Below are 18,858 nucleotides of genomic sequence, written 5' to 3' on the forward strand. Positions count from 1 at the left end.
ATATGGATATATAGTGGCAGCTTCTATTTGTGTTATTGTGATGTCATACGTTTATTTTTCGACTGAACTAAAGAGGCAACCATGGAGAATTTCCGGGAACTTTCCATGCACTTCCCATGCACTTTCCCTGCGTCACTGAGTCACGTGAGTGGAGGGAGAGTTTACAATGAGGAGGCGGTACTTGGATGTGACTGACGCGTACCTTGTCCAATCACAGCATGATATGACGACGCGAACTTGTTTATTTAAGGGTAGTGTCGTCGCGGTCGTTCGACATTCACTCTACTACAACAACACAACTGAAAATATGCCTGCACTACTAGTCAACGTTTGAGATATTTTATATACGTAGAAAGTAATACTTCAGGGGAAAATGAAGCCTTTTCATACAGTACGACAACTGACGAGGGCGAGTAATCTAGTTGTTTTCGACGAGCGATATCAGAATACGTGAGGATAATTCTTCGAATGATAGACATGGCTCGAGTTAAAATGGCCTCAAGTGGCATCAATTCTTCTACGACTAGTTCTCATCGACCTGCGATGGACAGTTTTGGCGTCGGTGGTATGGCACTCCTACGGTGGATCATGCATATACGGACCATACTGTGGGATCAACTTCGTTTGTTGGTCCATGTCATTTACTACAGTTTCTTGTCAGGTACAGTAACGTTCATTTCCATGTGTAACTCTGTGTTGTATGTGTCGAACTGCTTTGCTTTATCTTGGCCAGGTCGCAGTTGCAAATGAGAACTTTTTCTCAACTAGTATATCTGGTTAAATAAAATACATTTTTTTATACAGAAACCTCACTTCATTTTGTATGTGTGGGGGAATGTGGCCCTGGTCGCACGGATTGTAACTTGTTTTGACCTGGTACCGTAAAACTGGCGACTAACAATATAACAAGTTCATTAATGTCCTTATTTTATAAAACATTTGGAGGGGAGAATGGGTTGGTAGGCTAGTTATTGTCCAAATAACAATACCGGACATAGAACCACTCAACAATTTGTTTGTACATTGTTTAATCCATACAGTCTATGGGTTAATCAGGTAAAAAGAGGGACTTTTGGGCAAATTTATATGGGTAACCTAACCTATTGTTCTTTTTCTTTCAACAGTTTTCCATATGTTCAGGTTTGAAGTTCACCTAAGAATCAACTCTGTCTCTGGAAATTCCCACACAGGGTCCTTTCTGTCCAGCCTGCAGGCTGAGGCGATGTGTTGCGGATTGGTGGACGACTTTGTGTCCCGTGCCAGGATGGATAGCGATTATGGACTTTACCTTGGACACCACCCCAGCTGTAAAATGGGCTTTCCAGGTGACTGTAACCTGTTAGTGTGCAGCACTCACAGGAGTTCCAGCTTGGATGAAACGTGTCGCAAGGAGAAAGCGTTTGACTTCAAAACCAAACATGACAACCCCGAAGAGGATCTGAGTGCTTACTGGGGTAAAGAGGATGACCGAAACATGGGAGCGTTTGACAGTGAGGACAGTAAAGGCCAGGGACTCCCGAAGGGCATCTTCAGCGACCCTTACAACCCCTTCTCTTTCCCCCCCCTGCAATTCAAGCTGCTCCAATATGGGGGAAACAAAAAAATGAAGATCAAGTTGGCGGCGGCCTCGACTGTAACTTGTCAGGCCGGCCGGGTGAAGAACTTCAAGAGACCCTCGGTGGCTTGAACATCTGGACCAGTCGTTCAGATAGCGAAAGCAGCTGGGGGAGTTCTGATGGTTCGTGCGCAGACCTGGACGAAGAGGAGAGCAAGAGGCTCTGGGAGCTCTTCACCAGCCCCATCGACCCATACAACCCCCTGTGTTTCACGGCATCTGTAGCCAGCTCAGTCCCTCACACAGACAAAACGCTTACACAGTCCCAGGAGGCTGAAAGGGCCTCATGTTCTTCTGACACTGTTGACAGCGAGACCCCTGGCCCTTCCTCCTCTGAGGATGACACAGAGGAGCAGCTATGGAGGTCCCGCTCCCAAAATGAAGACCCTTACCACCCTCTGAACTTCCGTGCCTGCCTCCAGAGCTCCCCTACAACCACAGAGCCACCTGCCTTCAGCACTGGAGACCCACTCACCCCACAGACCTGCCCCACACAGACACCACCCGGCCAGGGTAAACAGAGGGACGTTGTGGCCAAAAGCCTCCAAACAACCAGGCACACACAGCCTTGTCTACCGAAGAGACCGCTAAAGCAGCATTACCACCCAGCTACTACACTAGTGCCCTGGAGGAGACCTGAAGCTAAAGTAACAGGAGGACAAGGACAACCTCAGGAGAAGTTCAACCACCCTCTGAAAAAGGTTATTAGTTTTCCATGTTCTACATCCCTCAGTCTATAGTTCTAGATTTACCACCTTAAAAATGATATGTCTATCACATCGCCCATATAAAAATGTGCAAGTAAACATGATGTACTATTAATAGCTCAAGTTTACATATTGGCTAAACATGAACAAACAAGACCTCCAGTTCATAATACTTGAATATTAGGAACTGAATATTAGTAAGGGGGAACCACTTATTTACTCAGAAATACAAAACAAATATATAAAAAGGTAATGGGTGATTCCACACTAGCGGGAGCGCAAATATTTTTCTGGAATTCTAGATTGTTTTGGCAATTTTCACAAACTTAATTGGGTGAGAAAGGATGTTTGATATGCTTCCATTTGTATCACAAACTGTTTTTGAGAGAATCATGAGAGGCCATTTTTAGACTTATACATGCCTCCTTTAAGACCTGTGAACCGACAACATCTTGGTGTCATTATAGTATCAGTATAGTGAGCTCTCAAATATGGATTATGTCTAGATTCTGAGAAGAAAAATCACATTAATTTATTCAACATTAAATATGAATCTGTTACACTATTTTGAGTTAGCTAACATTTGACATTGTTTAGAACAATATTCTCTTTAAACATGTCAAATTTCCAGAGTGGGTTCTCTGGTACTTCTTAATGATATAATCCATTTTATACATAGAAAGTGAAGTTATAGGTCATTAACCAATCACAGACCTCCTTTAGGATTGCGACTTCAGCAAATCACCAGCAGATGGAGTTCCATTTCAATCCATTTACCACTCACTGTGTTTGTTGGTGATGCTCATAAAATGTATCATAACTTCAGCATTAGCAGAGAGCCCCTTCTGGAAATATGATGTACTTGTAGAGTATATTGTTCCAAACGATTCTTAAAATGAACAAAATAAAAGGGGTAGTTTTGAGATTAATATTTTTAATGTTGAATAAATGTCAACCATTGTATTTCAGAATCCAGACATACTCCATATTTTAGAGCACACTATGGAGCATAATGCCACCACGATGTCTGTATTAAGTACAGATTGTTTGGGATACAAATGTAAAAAGCATGTTAAACAGCCTTCCTCCCAAATGAAGTTTCCATGTGAGAATTGCCAGAACAATCTGAGTTACCAAAAATATATTTCCTGCTAGTGTGGAATCACCCTAATATAACTTGTAGTATAGTTGATGGTGAGGTCAGTCAATGACTCATCTACCTCGTACCCATTTCACATCGGTTACACTTTGACTAAACCTGTCATGACTAAACCTGTCATGTGATACGAGTCATGAGTCAGCGGAGAGTTCACTTCCAGTTAATGTTGCGTGACTGTCTCCCAACACTGCAGTCAAATGCTCTCATCTGACACGTGTGTACCTGTTTGTATATTTTAGGTGCGGTTCTCACCACTTGTCCAGGTCCATGTGATGCATACTTGGCCCTTTGCCCGGCAGATGTCTCGCAAAGGACCATGGGAGGAATTAGCCCGTGATAGAGACCGGTTCCGAAAGAGGATCCAGGAAACAGAGCAGGCCATTGGCTACTGCTTCAGTCAATCACACAGAGACACGATTCGGGCAAATTTGCTAAGCACTTCAACATCAGCCGTGCCACTGGTCCATGAGCTCTAAACATAAATGTTTTACCGTACCTTCCTAATGAGAACTTTTGATTGGTTGCAATGCGACATATGGTTTTAGGTCAATTATAATGAAAAGATGGTGGTCCTAGGCCAATAGGATTTGGCATCAAATTCTACCTGCACTGTACCTCAACACTGTTGCACTGATTTTTTTATATTGAATATAGTTATTAACCTCAACATTAATGTATGTAATGTTCTTTTGTATGCCTTACTGACTGACCCAGCAATGTAATTTATTAATGCCCTATGGAGCTTGTTTAAAATGTTTGAATTTGTACCAGTTTGAAATGTTTATCTTAATCCAGATAAGTGGTGTATTTAGAACTAGAATAATTTATTAACAGATGGTATTTGTGATCATACTATAGTTAATAAACATCCTGTTTGACACCATAACTATGAGGGTCTGTAATTCATCTTTGGATAAGGAAAACCCATAACTAAACATCTACTTTTTAAATTGAAATAACTTGAATCAGAATAAAACTTCAGTTGGTGTGATTATTTTAGTGGGAGGTATACTTTGACCCTTCTGTTTGAGGTCGACCAAACCTACATCTCTGTCACCATAGATACACAGAAGTCGGATCGTGTCAATAACTTGAATGCGTAATGTGTCACATCTATATTTAATGCCTTTTGTGGGCACAGCTGTTCCATGTAAAGGCAAAAGGCTTTCTGTCTCAGATTGTGACATGCCTACAAAGCAGGGAGGGTGTGGTCATCTGGGGAGTGTTCAGTGGAGTGAAAGTTCACAACGCAGCAGATAGGAATGTAATGGATAGAGCTGACATGAGTCCATTAATCTCCACAATATCAGGCTGTCAGTATTTTCTGTATAATCTTGCAGAAAAGTCCCTTAATTCACTTCAATATTCACCTATTTTCACACTATGCCTCTTAGGTTGTGTTTACACAAGCAGTCCAATTCTGATATTTTTTTTCTACTAATTGGTCATTTGATCAATCGCAGATCTTTTCACATCAGACCAATTAGTGAAAAAAAAACTGAATTGGGCTGCCTGTGTAAACACAGCCTAAGGGGCATAGGTGAAAATAGGAAGGCAACTAGGTTTATGATGTGGAGAATAAACAGCCTCCCTCAGAGAGACTGTACTGCAAGGGATCCCCCTTAGATGCAGTTCTGCTGAGACGCTTTTAAGGAGAACACAGATCCATTAGAGGATAGGTTTAACTGGTATGTCACTAATGAATGGTGAATTCAATTCTACAATACCATAACTCAACTAATGATTTAAATTAGCCTTTTATCTGCTGCTGTGGGGAGGTAATATTTATGGTAGCTGATGGTGATGAAGATACACTACATGGCCAAAGTTATGTGGACACCCACTCGTCGAACATCTCATTCCAAAATCATGGGCATTAATATGGAGTTGGTCCCCCCTTTGCTGCTATAACAGCCTCTACTCTTCTGGGAAGGCTTTCCATGAGATGTCGGAACATTGCTGCGGGGACTTCCTTCTAGTCAGCCACCAGAGCGTTAGTGAGGTCGGGCACTGATGTTGGGCGATTAGGCCTGGCTCGCAGTCGGCGTTCCAATCCCTCCCAAAGCTGTGCGATGGGGCTGAGGTTAGGGCTTTGTGCAGGCCAGTCAAGTTCTTCCAAACCGATCTTGACAAACCATTTCTGTATGGACCTCGCTTTGTGCATGGGGGCATTGATATGCTGTAACAGGAAGGGGCCTTCCCCAAACTGTTGCCACAAATTTGGAAGCACAGAATCGTCTAGAAGAGGTATTCCCAATCTGGGGTATGCCAAATAAAAATGTGATCCACATTTTTTTTTTATATATAGATATACAGTTGAAGTCGGAACTTTACATACACCTTAGCCAAATACATTTAAACTCAGTTTTCACAATTCCTGACATTTAATCCTCGTAAAAATTCCCTGTTTTAGGTCAGTTAGGATCACTACTTTATTTTAAGAATGTGAAATGTCAGAATAATAGTGGAGAAAATGATTTATTTCAGCTTGTATTTCTTTCATCACATCCCCAGTGGGTAAGAAGTTTACATACACTTAATTAGTATTTGGTAGCATTAGCTTTAAATTGTTTAACTTGGGTCAAACTCTTCAGCTAGCCTTCCACAAGCTTCCCACAATAAGTTGGGTGAATTTTGGCCCATTTCTCCTGACAGAGCTGGTGTAGGCCTCCTTGCTCGCACACGCCTTTTCAGTTCTGCCCACAAATTTTCTATAGGATTGAGGTCAGGGCTTTGTGGTGGCCACTCCAATACCTTGACTTTGTTGTCCTTAAGCCATTTTGCCACAACTTTGGAAGTATGCTTGGGATCATTGTCCATTTGGAAGACCCATTTGCGACCAAGCTTTAACTTCCTGACTGATGTCTTGAGATGTTCCTTCAATATATCCACATAATTGTCCTCTCTCATGATGCCATCTATTTTGTGAAGTGCACCAGTCCCTCCTGCAGCAAAGCACCCTCACCATATGATGCTGCCACCCCCGTGTTTCAAGGTTGGGATGGTGTTCTTCAGCTTGCAAGCCTCCCCATTTTTCCTCCAAACATAACGATGGTCATTATGGCCAAACATTTCTATTTTTGTTTCATCAGACCAGTGGACATTTCTCCAAAAAGTACGATCTTTGTCCCCATGTGCAGTTGCAAACCGTCGTCTAGCTTTTTTATGGCGGTTTTGGAGCAGTGGCTTCTTCCTTGCTGAGCGACCTTTCAGGTTATGTCAATATAGGACTCCTCCAGCATCTTCATAAGTACGTTCATCTGTAGGAGACAGAACGCGTGTCCTTCCTGAGTGCAATGATGGCTGCGTGGTCCCATGGTGTTTATACTTGCGTACTATTGTTTGTACAGATAAACGTGGTACCTTCAGGCATTTGGAAATTGCTCCCAAGGATGAACCAGACTTGTAAAGGTGTCCAATTTTGTTTTCTGAGTTCTTGGCTGATTTCTTTAGATTTTTCCATGATGTCAAGCAAAGATGCACTGAGTTTGAAGGTAGGCCTTGAACTACATCCACAGGTACACCTCCAATTAACTCAAATTATGTCAATTAGCCTATCAGAAGGCTAATTGTCCATTAAAATAACGTAAAATTGATCAGAAATACAGTGTAGACATTGTTAATGTTGTAAATGACTATTGTAGCTGAATTTTTATGGAATATCTACATAGGCGTACAGAGGGCCAGGACAGGCAAGGCCCATACTATTGTGGAGGACTTAATTATTCCTGCTACCGTGGATATGGCTGGGACAATGCTGGGTGAAAAAGCCCAAAAAACTATACAGACAATGACTTCATCAAACAACACTGTTTCACGACACATCAGTGACATAGCAGGAGATGTTTTGAAACAATTACAGTTTTGCATACAAGCCAGTGAATTCTATGCGTTACAGCTGGATGAGTCAACAGACGTGGCGGGCACAGCACAGCTCCTGGTATATGTCCGTTACGTTTATGGGGGGGTCAGTTAAGGAAGACATCCTCTTCTGCAAACCAGGACAACAGGAGAGGATATTTTTAAAGTACTGGACAGCTTTGTGACATCAAATGGACTTTGGTGGTCAAGATGTGTTGGTATCTGTAGTGATGGCGCAAAAGCCATGACAGGGAGACATAGTGGAGTGGTAACGTGTGTGCAAGCAGTTGCTCCCGACGCCACTTGGTTACACTGCAGCATCCACCGAGAGACTCTTGCTGCCAAGGGAATGCCTGACAGGTTGAAATACATTTTGGACCCTACAGTGAAAATGGTTAACTTTGTTAAAGCAGGGCCCGTGAACTTATATGTATTTTCTGCATTATGCAATGATATGGGCAGCGACCATGTAACGCTTTTACAACATACAGAAGGGTGCTGGTTATCAAGGGGCAAAGTATTGACACTTTTTTTTAAATTGAGAGACTGTCACGTCCTGACCAGTAAAAGGGGTTATTTGTTATTGCAGTTTGGTCAGGGCGTGGCAGGGGGTGTTTGTTTTGTGTGGTTCGGTGTTTTTGGTTTAAGTTCTATATTTTTATTTCTGTGTTTATCAAGTTTTCTAATTCTATGTTGGATTTTTGGCAATGACCTCCAATTAGAGGCAGCTGGTTGTCATTGTCTCTAATTTGAGGCCATATTTAGTTGGGTTTGTTTTCTCTTGTGTTTTGTGGGTGGTTGTTTCTAGTATAGTCTGTGCACCTTACTGGACTGTTTTTGTCATTTGTTTTGTTTAAGTGTTTTTCCTTTAATAAAATAAGAAGATGAGCACTTTACCCGCTGCGTTTTGGTCCACTCCTTACGATGCCCTTGACAGAGACGAGCTTAAAGTTTTCTTTACTGAACATAATTTTCACTTGTCTGACCACTTGCATGATGACGAGTTTCTCACACGACTGGCCTATCTGAGTGGAGCTTTTTCTCACCTGAGTGATCTGAATCTAGGACTACAGGGACTCTCTGCAACTATATTCAATGTGCGGGACAAAATTGAGGCTATGATTAAGAAGTTGGAGCTATTCTATGTCTGTATTAACAAGGACAACACACAGGTCTTTCCATCATGGTTTGATTTTTTTGTGTGCAAATGACCTCAAGCTTACGGTCAATGGCAAATGTGATATAGCGAAGCACCTGAGTGAGTTGGGTGCGCAATTACGCAGGTACTTTCCTGAAATGGATGACACAAACAACTTGATTCGTTATCCCTTTCATGCCCTGCCTCCAGTCCACTTACCGATATCTGAACAAGAGAGCCTCATCGAAATTGCAACAAGCGGTTCTGTGAAAATTGAATTTAATCAGAAGCCACTGCCAGATTTATGGATTGGGCTGTGCACAGAGTATCCTGCCTTGGCAAATCGCGCTGTTAAGACACTGATGCCCTTTGCAACCACGCAGGGGCGGAAATCCCGGGGGGACGGGTGGGACACGACCCCCCCATCCTGGGAAAAATATGATATGTCCCCCCCAATATATCACTGAAACATAACTATGTAATTTAAATAATATTAATAATACGCAATGAAAGCAATTGTGCTGATTATAGACACTTAATAGCGTGTTTTTAAGTTTCAAAAGATTGCGACCCCCCCACCCTTTTCCTCAAAATGGTTTGATCCACTGGCAAGGTAACAGAGGGGTCGTAGCCACTGTCTGAAAGGCACTCAATGAACGTAACTGACGTGAGGTTAATCCAGTCAATCGCGCACACACACTAGCTGAATATGCAGAGCTAGCGCGCAAATATTAACTATTAAGCTAGCTAGTACCTATTCCATTTATGTGGCCTCGTCAAAGATGGAATCTTTGCTATCGTCAATTTATTCCGAGATCAGCATGCAGATGATGTAAGTTAGTGCTTCAAAGTCCCTGTGATAAGGTTAGTGATAAACTGAAGTCCAAACTGAACAGAACTACACTCTCTTTTACCATTGTCTTAAATATATTTAATGGTCTCGTTGCAAAAGCTAAATTGTCGCAAGGGAACTTTTATTTATTTATTTTATTTAACCCGGGTAGCAAAGATTATAGCAAACACCACTGAAACTGAATTGGTGCTCGCTAGCTTTGCAAATTCAGCTATTGTTGGAAGCCAGCCAATATGAAAGAAACTATTAAAATTACAAAAGGTTGCAGCATATGTTGTGTAAATGGTGAACTCATACAGCTGTCAACTCTTGTCATTTTAATCCGTTTCACATTTGCTAGCTACCTTTTAGATCGAAGCCAAAATAGAATGATAAAAGATAAGATGATAGAAGCCCATCTCCTACTGTAAATAACCTACACACTGTGTGTGTGTGTAGCCAGCCAGCCAGGTAGAAAAATGGCAGAAAAATAAAAGACGGACAGCAGAGTATTTTTCAGTACACCAAAACGCAAAGTAAGAACCCTAGTAGCCTAATATCTCAAAGACTAGTTGATAAAATGTTCATAAGAAAGAAATGAAATTCTAATGGAAATGTTTCACAATGATGTCATTAGGCAGAGCAGGCAACAGATGGCACACAGACAGCAGAGTTGGGGACAGATATGCAGGGACAGACTGGCAGAAACAGGGAGTCTCAGGTAAGTTTGTTGAGTCTTTGTTTGGCAACATTATGAAAGGTTCTCCATTTTTTTAACTTGTAAAATAGGAACATAATTGGAAAATGCCATGGATACCCCCACTCTCAACTTAAACTGGTGACTGAACTAAGATTTGTTAAAGGCAATGGTATTGCTGTTGTGAGTAGTTGTGTAGTTTTGGGTACCGGTAGTTAGGAGTACGGCAAACACCTTATTTCTTTGGTTCCTCAATATACATTTACCATATTACAATGTAGGCTATGTGTTACAGCACTACTTTTGGTGTCCCCCTCAGGAATTGCTCTTGAGAAAATTTCATGTAATTGTCCCCCCCAAAGTTGATATCAGATTTTCGCCCCTGCAACCACGTACCTATGTGAGAGTGGATTCACGGCCCTCACTAGCATGAAAACTAAATACAGGCACAAACTGTGTGTGGAAAATGATTTAAGACTGAGACTCTCTCCAATACAACCCAACATTGCAGAGTTATCTGCATCCTTTCAAGCACACCCTTCTCATTAACCTGGTGAGTTATTCACAATTTTCGATGAACAAATAAAGTTTTATATGTAAGATGGCTATATAAAAAGAGCAAAATGATTGATTATTATAATATTATTATTTGTGCCCTGGTCCTATAAGAGCTCCTTGTCACTTCCCACAAGCTGGGTTGTGACAAAAACTCACACTAATTCTTATGTTTAATAAATGTATCGTATAGTGTGTGTGTGGCAGGCTTACAATGATGGCAAAAAACAACATTTGAGAGTGCGCTGACCCTGGTATTAGAGGGGTACGCAGCTGGAGGTTGAATGTTTTTAGGGGACTATAAAGGTTTGGGAACCACTGGTCTAGAATGTCATTTTATGCGGAAGCATTAATATTTCAATTCACTGGAACTAAGGGGCCTAGGCCGAACCATGAAAAACAGCCCCAGGCCATGATTCCTCCTCCATCAACCTTTACAGTTGGCACAATGCATTTGGGCAGGTGGCGTTCTCCTGGTATCTGCCAAACCCAGATTTGTCAGTCAGACTGCCAGATGGTGAAGCGTGATTCATCACTCCAGAGAACGCGTTTCCACTTCTCCAGAGTCCAATGGTGGCAAGCTTTACTCCAGCCTACTCTTGGCATTGCGCATGGCAATCTTAGGCTTGTGTGCAGTTGCTCGGCCATGGAAACCCAATTGGCTGTCCCGTTCTGAGAGCTTGTGTGGCCTAAACTTTGCAGCTGAGCCGTTGTTGGTCCTTGACCTTTCCACTTCACAATAACAGTTGACTGGGGCAGCTCTAGGAGGGCAGAAATTTTACGAACTGACATGTTCGGAAAGATGGCATCCTATGCTGTACCACGTTGAAAGTCACTGAGCTCTGGGCCTCCCGAGTGGCACAGCGGTCTAAGGCACTGCGTCGCAGGCCGTGACCGAGAGACGCATGAGGTGGCGCGCAATTGGCCCAGCATGTTCCAGGTTAGGGGAGGGTATGGCCCGATAGGATGTCATTGTCCCATCATGCTCTAGCGACTATGTGTGGCGGGCCGGGCAATGGCACGCTGACTTTGGTTGCCAGCTGTACGGTGTTTCCTCCGGCACATTGGTGCGACTGGCTTCCGGGTTAAGCGAGCAGTGTGTCAAGAAGCAGTGCGGCTTGGCGGTGTCGTGTTTCGGAGAATGCATGACCTTAACCTCTCCCGAATCTGTACGGGAGTTGCAGCGATGAGATAAGCCTCGACCAACCTCGTTTTAGAGAATATGGCAGTACACAATCACAGACCACTTGGGCAAATTGGGCAAATTCTCTAAAACGAGGTTAGACGAGGCTTATGGTAGAGAATTAAACATTCAATTCTCTGGCAACAGCTCTGATGGACATTCCTGCTGTCAGCATACCAATTGCACACTCCCTCAAAACTTGAGACATCTGTGGCATTGTGTTGTGTGACAAACTGAACATTTTAGACTAGCCTTTTATTGTCCCCAGCACACGGTGCACCTGTGTAATGTTCATGCTGTTTAATCAGCTTCTTGATATGCCACACCTGTCAGGTGGATGGATTATCTTGGACGGGCGGCAGGTAGCCTAGTGGTTAGTGCGTTGGGAAAGTAACCGAAAGGTACACAATCACAGACCACCTGTATCGTGTGGGTGAGCGGTTTTCTGATGTCAACGTTGTGAACAGAGTGCCCCATGGTGGCGATGGGGTTATGGTATGGGCAGACATAAGCTACGGACAACGGACAAAATTGCATTTTATCGATGGCAATTTGAATAAACAGATACTGTGACGAGATCCTGAGGCCCATTGTCGTGCTATTCATCCGTCACCATCACATTTTACATTACATTTTAGTCATTTAGCAGACGCTCTTATCCAGAGCGACTTACAGTAGTGAATGCATACATTTCATACATTTTTTTTTCTCCGTACTGGTCCACCGTGGGAATCGAACCCACACCCTGGCGTTGCAAATACCATGCTCTACCAACTGAGCCACACGGGACCAGAGAAGAATGGCAGAAACTCCCCAAATACATGTGCGCCAAGCTTGTAGCGTTATACCCAAGAAGACTCGAGGCTGTAATCGCTGCAAAAGGTGCTTCAACAAAGTACTGAGTAAAGGGTCTGAATACTTTAGTAAATGTATTATTTCATTTTTTATTTTTAATAATTCATATAATTAATTAATCACCTTATGTTTCAGCATGATAATGCACAGCCCCATGTCGCAAGTCTCTGTTCCCAATTCCAGGAAGCTGAAAATGTCGCAGTTCTTCCATGGCCTGCATACTCACCAGACATGTCACCCACTGAGCATGTTTAGGATGCTCTGGATCAACGTTGATTGTGGAACACGCTGTCGTACAGTGTGTTCCAGTTCCCACCAATATCCAGGAACTTGGCACAGACATTGAAGAGGAGTAGGACAACATTCCACAGGCCACAATCAACAGCCCGATCAACTCTATGCAAAGGAGATGTGTCGCGCTGCATGAGGCAAATGGTGGTCACACCAGATACTGACTGGTTTTCTAATCCACGCCCCTAGCTTTTTTTAAGGTATCTGTGACCAGCACATGCATATCTGTATTCCCAGTCATGTGAAATCAATAGATTAGGGCCTACTGAATTCATTTCAAATGACTGATTCCCTCATATGAACTGTAACTATATAAAATCATTGAAATTGTTGCATGTTGCGTTTTATATTTTTGTTCAGTATATTTACATCTGAAGGCCGAAGTGACCCCTATCGCACAATCGTCAAAAGTAGGCCGACCGATGTAAACACGTTTTTGTCTCTCACAAGATGTGTTATGTTTTGAGCCATATCAGGGACAGCACTCTCCTGTCTGGGTCTGGTGTTTTTGTACTGCATGTAGGTTTGAGTCATGTGCGCACTCTTTAAGAATAGCTTGTTAAGCTACTTTGTTTCTAGAGATGCTAATATCTGTACCCCTGTTTTTTTTGCAGGACAAAGATGCCAAGTTCCGCCTGATTCTCACCGAGAGCAGGATCCACAGACTGGCCCGTTACTACAAGACCAAGAGAGTACTTGCTCCCAACTGGAAGTAGTATGTACCAGTAAACACAATTACTGATCTTTTGTATGGCAAACATAGTCTGCCATACTTAATTAAGCTCAAATTGCTTCATAACATGCCCATTATATTACTGTACCAGACCTCTGTCTATGCCATTTCATTTGGTCGCTATGACTCCTGCACAACTCATTGTCCTGCTCTTTGTCCTGTAAGAGCTGAGATATTTCTGTTGTGACAGGGGAATGCTGGAGGTCAATTATCAGAGTGGCTGCACTGCCAACTCTGCCAGTCCCCTTCATATAGCACTGTATTATACACTCTAACCATGGTTTAGTTCCGGGTTGTCTGATCTTGGGTCAAATATAACCAATTCGAATGTGAATCATTATTATTATTTTTTTTTTTTATGTTGAAGTGGGGTGCCCTGATTTGTGTTGTAAATTGAAATGGAAAGCAGTTGTTTGTATTCTCTTCATGGTTGGCTAGGTGGTTCACTTTTGGTTTGTGAGAGTATTATTGCGTTTTCCTGTCTCTAATCATTTCCTTTTTGTTTCTTCTACAGCGAGTCCTCGACAGCTTCTGCTTTGGTGGCATAATCATCATCACGTTTTGGATTAATAAATAATTGGGATTCAGATATTTATTTGTCTTGTATTTATTTAATGAGGCATAATATGGATATATAGTGGCAGCTTCTATTTGTGTTATTGTGATGTCATACGTTTATTTTTCGACTGAACTAAAGAGGCAACCATGGAGAATTTCCGGGAACTTTCCATGCACTTCCCATGCACTTTCCCTGCGTCACTGAGTCACGTGAGTGGAGGGAGAGTTTACAATGAGGAGGCGGTACTTGGATGTGACTGACGCGTACCTTGTCCAATCACAGCATGATATGACGACGCGAACTTGTTTATTTAAGGGTAGTGTCGTCGCGGTCGTTCGACATTCACTCTACTACAACAACACAACTGAAAATATGCCTGCACTACTAGTCAACGTTTGAGATATTTTATATACGTAGAAAGTAATACTTCAGGGGAAAATGAAGCCTTTTCATACAGTACGACAACTGACGAGGGCGAGTAATCTAGTTGTTTTCGACGAGCGATATCAGAATACGTGAGGATAATTCTTCGAATGATAGACATGGCTCGAGTTAAAATGGCCTCAAGTGGCATCAATTCTTCTACGACTAGTTCTCATCGACCTGCGATGGACAGTTTTGGCGTCGGTGGTATGGCACTCCTACGGTGGATCATGCATATACGGACCATACTGTGGGAACAACTTCGTTTGTTGGTCCATGTCATTTACTACAGTTTCTTGTCAGGTACAGTAACGTTCATTTCCATGTGTAACTCTGTGTTGTATGTGTCGAACTGCTTTGCTTTATCTTGGCCAGGTCGCAGTTGCAAATGAGAACTTTTTCTCAACTAGTATATCTGGTTAAATAAAATACATTTTTTTATACAGAAACCTCACTTCATTTTGTATGTGTGGGGGAATGTGGCCCTGGTCGCACGGATTGTAACTTGTTTTGACCTGGTACCGTAAAACTGGCGACTAACAATATAACAAGTTCATTAATGTCCTTATTTTATAAAACATTTGGAGGGGAGAATGGGTTGGTAGGCTAGTTATTGTCCAAATAACAATACCGGACATAGAACCACTCAACAATTTGTTTGTACATTGTTTAATCCATACAGTCTATGGGTTAATCAGGTAAAAAGAGGGACTTTTGGGCAAATTTATATGGGTAACCTAACCTATTGTTCTTTTTCTTTCAACAGTTTTCCATATGTTCAGGTTTGAAGTTCACCTAAGAATCAACTCTGTCTCTGGAAATTCCCACACAGGGTCCTTTCTGTCCAGCCTGCAGGCTGAGGCGATGTGTTGCGGATTGGTGGACGACTTTGTGTCCCGTGCCAGGATGGATAGCGATTATGGACTTTACCTTGGACACCACCCCAGCTGTAAAATGGGCTTTCCAGGTGACTGTAACCTGTTAGTGTGCAGCACTCACAGGAGTTCCAGCTTGGATGAAACGTGTCGCAAGGAGAAAGCGTTTGACTTCAAAACCAAACATGACAACCCCGAAGAGGATCTGAGTGCTTACTGGGGTAAAGAGGATGACCGAAACATGGGAGCGTTTGACAGTGAGGACAGTAAAGGCCAGGGACTCCCGAAGGGCATCTTCAGCGACCCTTACAACCCCTTCTCTTTCCCCCCCCTGCAATTCAAGCTGCTCCAATATGGGGGAAACAAAAAAATGAAGATCAAGTTGGCGGCGGCCTCGACTGTAACTTGTCAGGCCGGCCGGGTGAAGAACTTCAAGAGACCCTCGGTGGCTTGAACATCTGGACCAGTCGTTCAGATAGCGAAAGCAGCTGGGGGAGTTCTGATGGTTCGTGCGCAGACCTGGACGAAGAGGAGAGCAAGAGGCTCTGGGAGCTCTTCACCAGCCCCATCGACCCATACAACCCCCTGTGTTTCACGGCATCTGTAGCCAGCTCAGTCCCTCACACAGACAAAACGCTTACACAGTCCCAGGAGGCTGAAAGGGCCTCATGTTCTTCTGACACTGTTGACAGCGAGACCCCTGGCCCTTCCTCCTCTGAGGATGACACAGAGGAGCAGCTATGGAGGTCCCGCTCCCAAAATGAAGACCCTTACCACCCTCTGAACTTCCGTGCCTGCCTCCAGAGCTCCCCTACAACCACAGAGCCACCTGCCTTCAGCACTGGAGACCCACTCACCCCACAGACCTGCCCCACACAGACACCACCCGGCCAGGGTAAACAGAGGGACGTTGTGGCCAAAAGCCTCCAAACAACCAGGCACACACAGCCTTGTCTACCGAAGAGACCGCTAAAGCAGCATTACCACCCAGCTACTACACTAGTGCCCTGGAGGAGACCTGAAGCTAAAGTAACAGGAGGACAAGGACAACCTCAGGAGAAGTTCAACCACCCTCTGAAAAAGGTTATTAGTTTTCCATGTTCTACATCCCTCAGTCTATAGTTCTAGATTTACCACCTTAAAAATGATATGTCTATCACATCGCCCATATAAAAATGTGCAAGTAAACATGATGTACTATTAATAGCTCAAGTTTACATATTGGCTAAACATGAACAAACAAGACATCCAGTTCATAATACTTGAATATTAGGAACTGAATATTAGTAAGGGGGAACCACTTATTTACTCAGAAATACAAAACAAATATATAAAAAGGTAATGGGTGATTCCACACTAGCGGGAGCGCAAATATTTTTCTGGAATTCTAGATTGTTTTGGCAATTTTCACAAACTTAATTGGGTGAGAAAGGATGTTTGATATGCTTCCATTTGTATCACAAACTGTTTTTGAGAGAATCATGAGAGGCCATTTTTAGACTTATACATGCCTCCTTTAAGACCTGTGAACCGACAACATCTTGGTGTCATTATAGTATCAGTATAGTGAGCTCTCAAATATGGATTATGTCTAGATTCTGAGAAGAAAAATCACATTAATTTATTCAACATTAAATATGAATCTGTTACACTATTTTGAGTTAGCTAACATTTGACATTGTTTAGAACAATATTCTCTTTAAACATGTCAAATTTCCAGAGTGGGTTCTCTGGTACTTCTTAATGATATAATCCATTTTATACATAGAAAGTGAAGTTATAGGTCATTAACCAATCACAGACCTCCTTTAGGATTGCGACTTCAGCAAATCACCAGCAGATGGAGTTCCATTTCAATCCATTTACCACTCACTGTGTTTGTTGGTGATGCTCATAAAATGTATCATAACTTCAGCATTAGCAGAGAGCCCCTTCTGGAAATATGATGTACTTGTAGAGTATATTGTTCCAAACGATTCTTAAAATGAACAAAATAAAAGGGGTAGTTTTGAGATTAATATTTTTAATGTTGAATAAATGTCAACCATTGTATTTCAGAATCCAGACATACTCCATATTTTAGAGCACACTATGGAGCATAATGCCACCACGATGTCTGTATTAAGTACAGATTGTTTGGGATACAAATGTAAAAAGCATGTTAAACAGCCTTCCTCCCAAATGAAGTTTCCATGTGAGAATTGCCAGAACAATCTGAGTTACCAAAAATATATTTCCTGCTAGTGTGGAATCACCCTAATATAACTTGTAGTATAGTTGATGGTGAGGTCAGTCAATGACTCATCTACCTCGTACCCATTTCACATCGGTTACACTTTGACTAAACCTGTCATGACTAAACCTGTCATGTGATACGAGTCATGAGTCAGCGGAGAGTTCACTTCCAGTTAATGTTGCGTGACTGTCTCCCAACACTGCAGTCAAATGCTCTCATCTGACACGTGTGTACCTGTTTGTATATTTTAGGTGCGGTTCTCACCACTTGTCCAGGTCCATGTGATGCATACTTGGCCCTTTGCCCGGCAGATGTCTCGCAAAGGACCATGGGAGGAATTAGCCCGTGATAGAGACCGGTTCCGAAAGAGGATCCAGGAAACAGAGCAGGCCATTGGCTACTGCTTCAGTCAATCACACAGAGACACGATTCGGGCAAATTTGCTAAGCACTTCAACATCAGCCGTGCCACTGGTCCATGAGCTCTAAACATAAATGTTTTACCGTACCTTCCTAATGAGAACTTTTGATTGGTTGCAATGCGACATATGGTTTTAGGTCAATTATAATGAAAAGATGGTGGTCCTAGGCCAATAGGATTTGGCATCAAATTCTACCTGCACTGTACCTCAACACTGTTGCACTGATTTTTTTTATATTGAATATAGTTATTAACCTCAACATTAATGTATGTAATGTTCTTTTGTATGCCTTACTGACTGACCCAGCAATGTAATTTATTAATGCCCTATGGAGCTTGTTTAAAATGTTTGAATTTGTACCAGTTTGAAATGTTTATCTTAATCCAGATAAGTGGTGTATTTAGAACTAGAATAATTTATTAACAGATGGTATTTGTGATCATACTATAGTTAATAAACATCCTGTTTGACACCATAACTATGAGGGTCTGTAATTCATCTTTGGATAAGGAAAACCCATAACTAAACATCTACTTTTTAAATTGAAATAACTTGAATCAGAATAAAACTTCAGTTGGTGTGATTATTTTAGTGGGAGGTATACTTTGACCCTTCTGTTTGAGGTCGACCAAACCTACATCTCTGTCACCATAGATACACAGAAGTCGGATCGTGTCAATAACTTGAATGCGTAATGTGTCACATCTATATTTAATGC

The 18,858-nt window shown here is 42.3% G+C and overlaps 1 protein-coding gene, 1 non-coding gene and 1 pseudogene across 2 annotated transcripts; all 3 read left to right on the forward strand.

Annotated features, from left to right (window-relative positions):
* Positions 1-12: 12 nt before the first annotated feature.
* Positions 13-4,367, forward strand: LOC106561078 (uncharacterized; annotated as a pseudogene).
* A 7,419-nt stretch (positions 4,368-11,786) lies between these two features.
* Positions 11,787-18,618, forward strand: LOC123724551 (protein phosphatase 1 regulatory subunit 15A). The gene is made up of 6 exons (XM_045688720.1): positions 11,787-11,792; positions 13,508-13,585; positions 14,141-14,165; positions 15,441-15,704; positions 15,755-16,566; positions 17,971-18,618. Exons 1-6 carry the CDS (start codon positions 11,787-11,789, stop codon positions 18,205-18,207), a joined length of 1,422 nt encoding a protein of 473 aa, XP_045544676.1. The 3' UTR covers positions 18,208-18,618.
* Positions 13,756-13,883, forward strand: LOC123724992 (small nucleolar RNA SNORA19). The gene has a single exon (XR_006757469.1). It is a non-coding gene; the product is annotated as a small nucleolar RNA SNORA19 (small nucleolar RNA).
* Positions 18,619-18,858: the final 240 nt, after the last annotated feature.

Source organism: Salmo salar, chromosome ssa10 (assembly GCF_905237065.1).
Source record: "Salmo salar chromosome ssa10, Ssal_v3.1, whole genome shotgun sequence".
Lineage (NCBI taxonomy): Eukaryota > Metazoa > Chordata > Actinopteri > Salmoniformes > Salmonidae > Salmo > Salmo salar.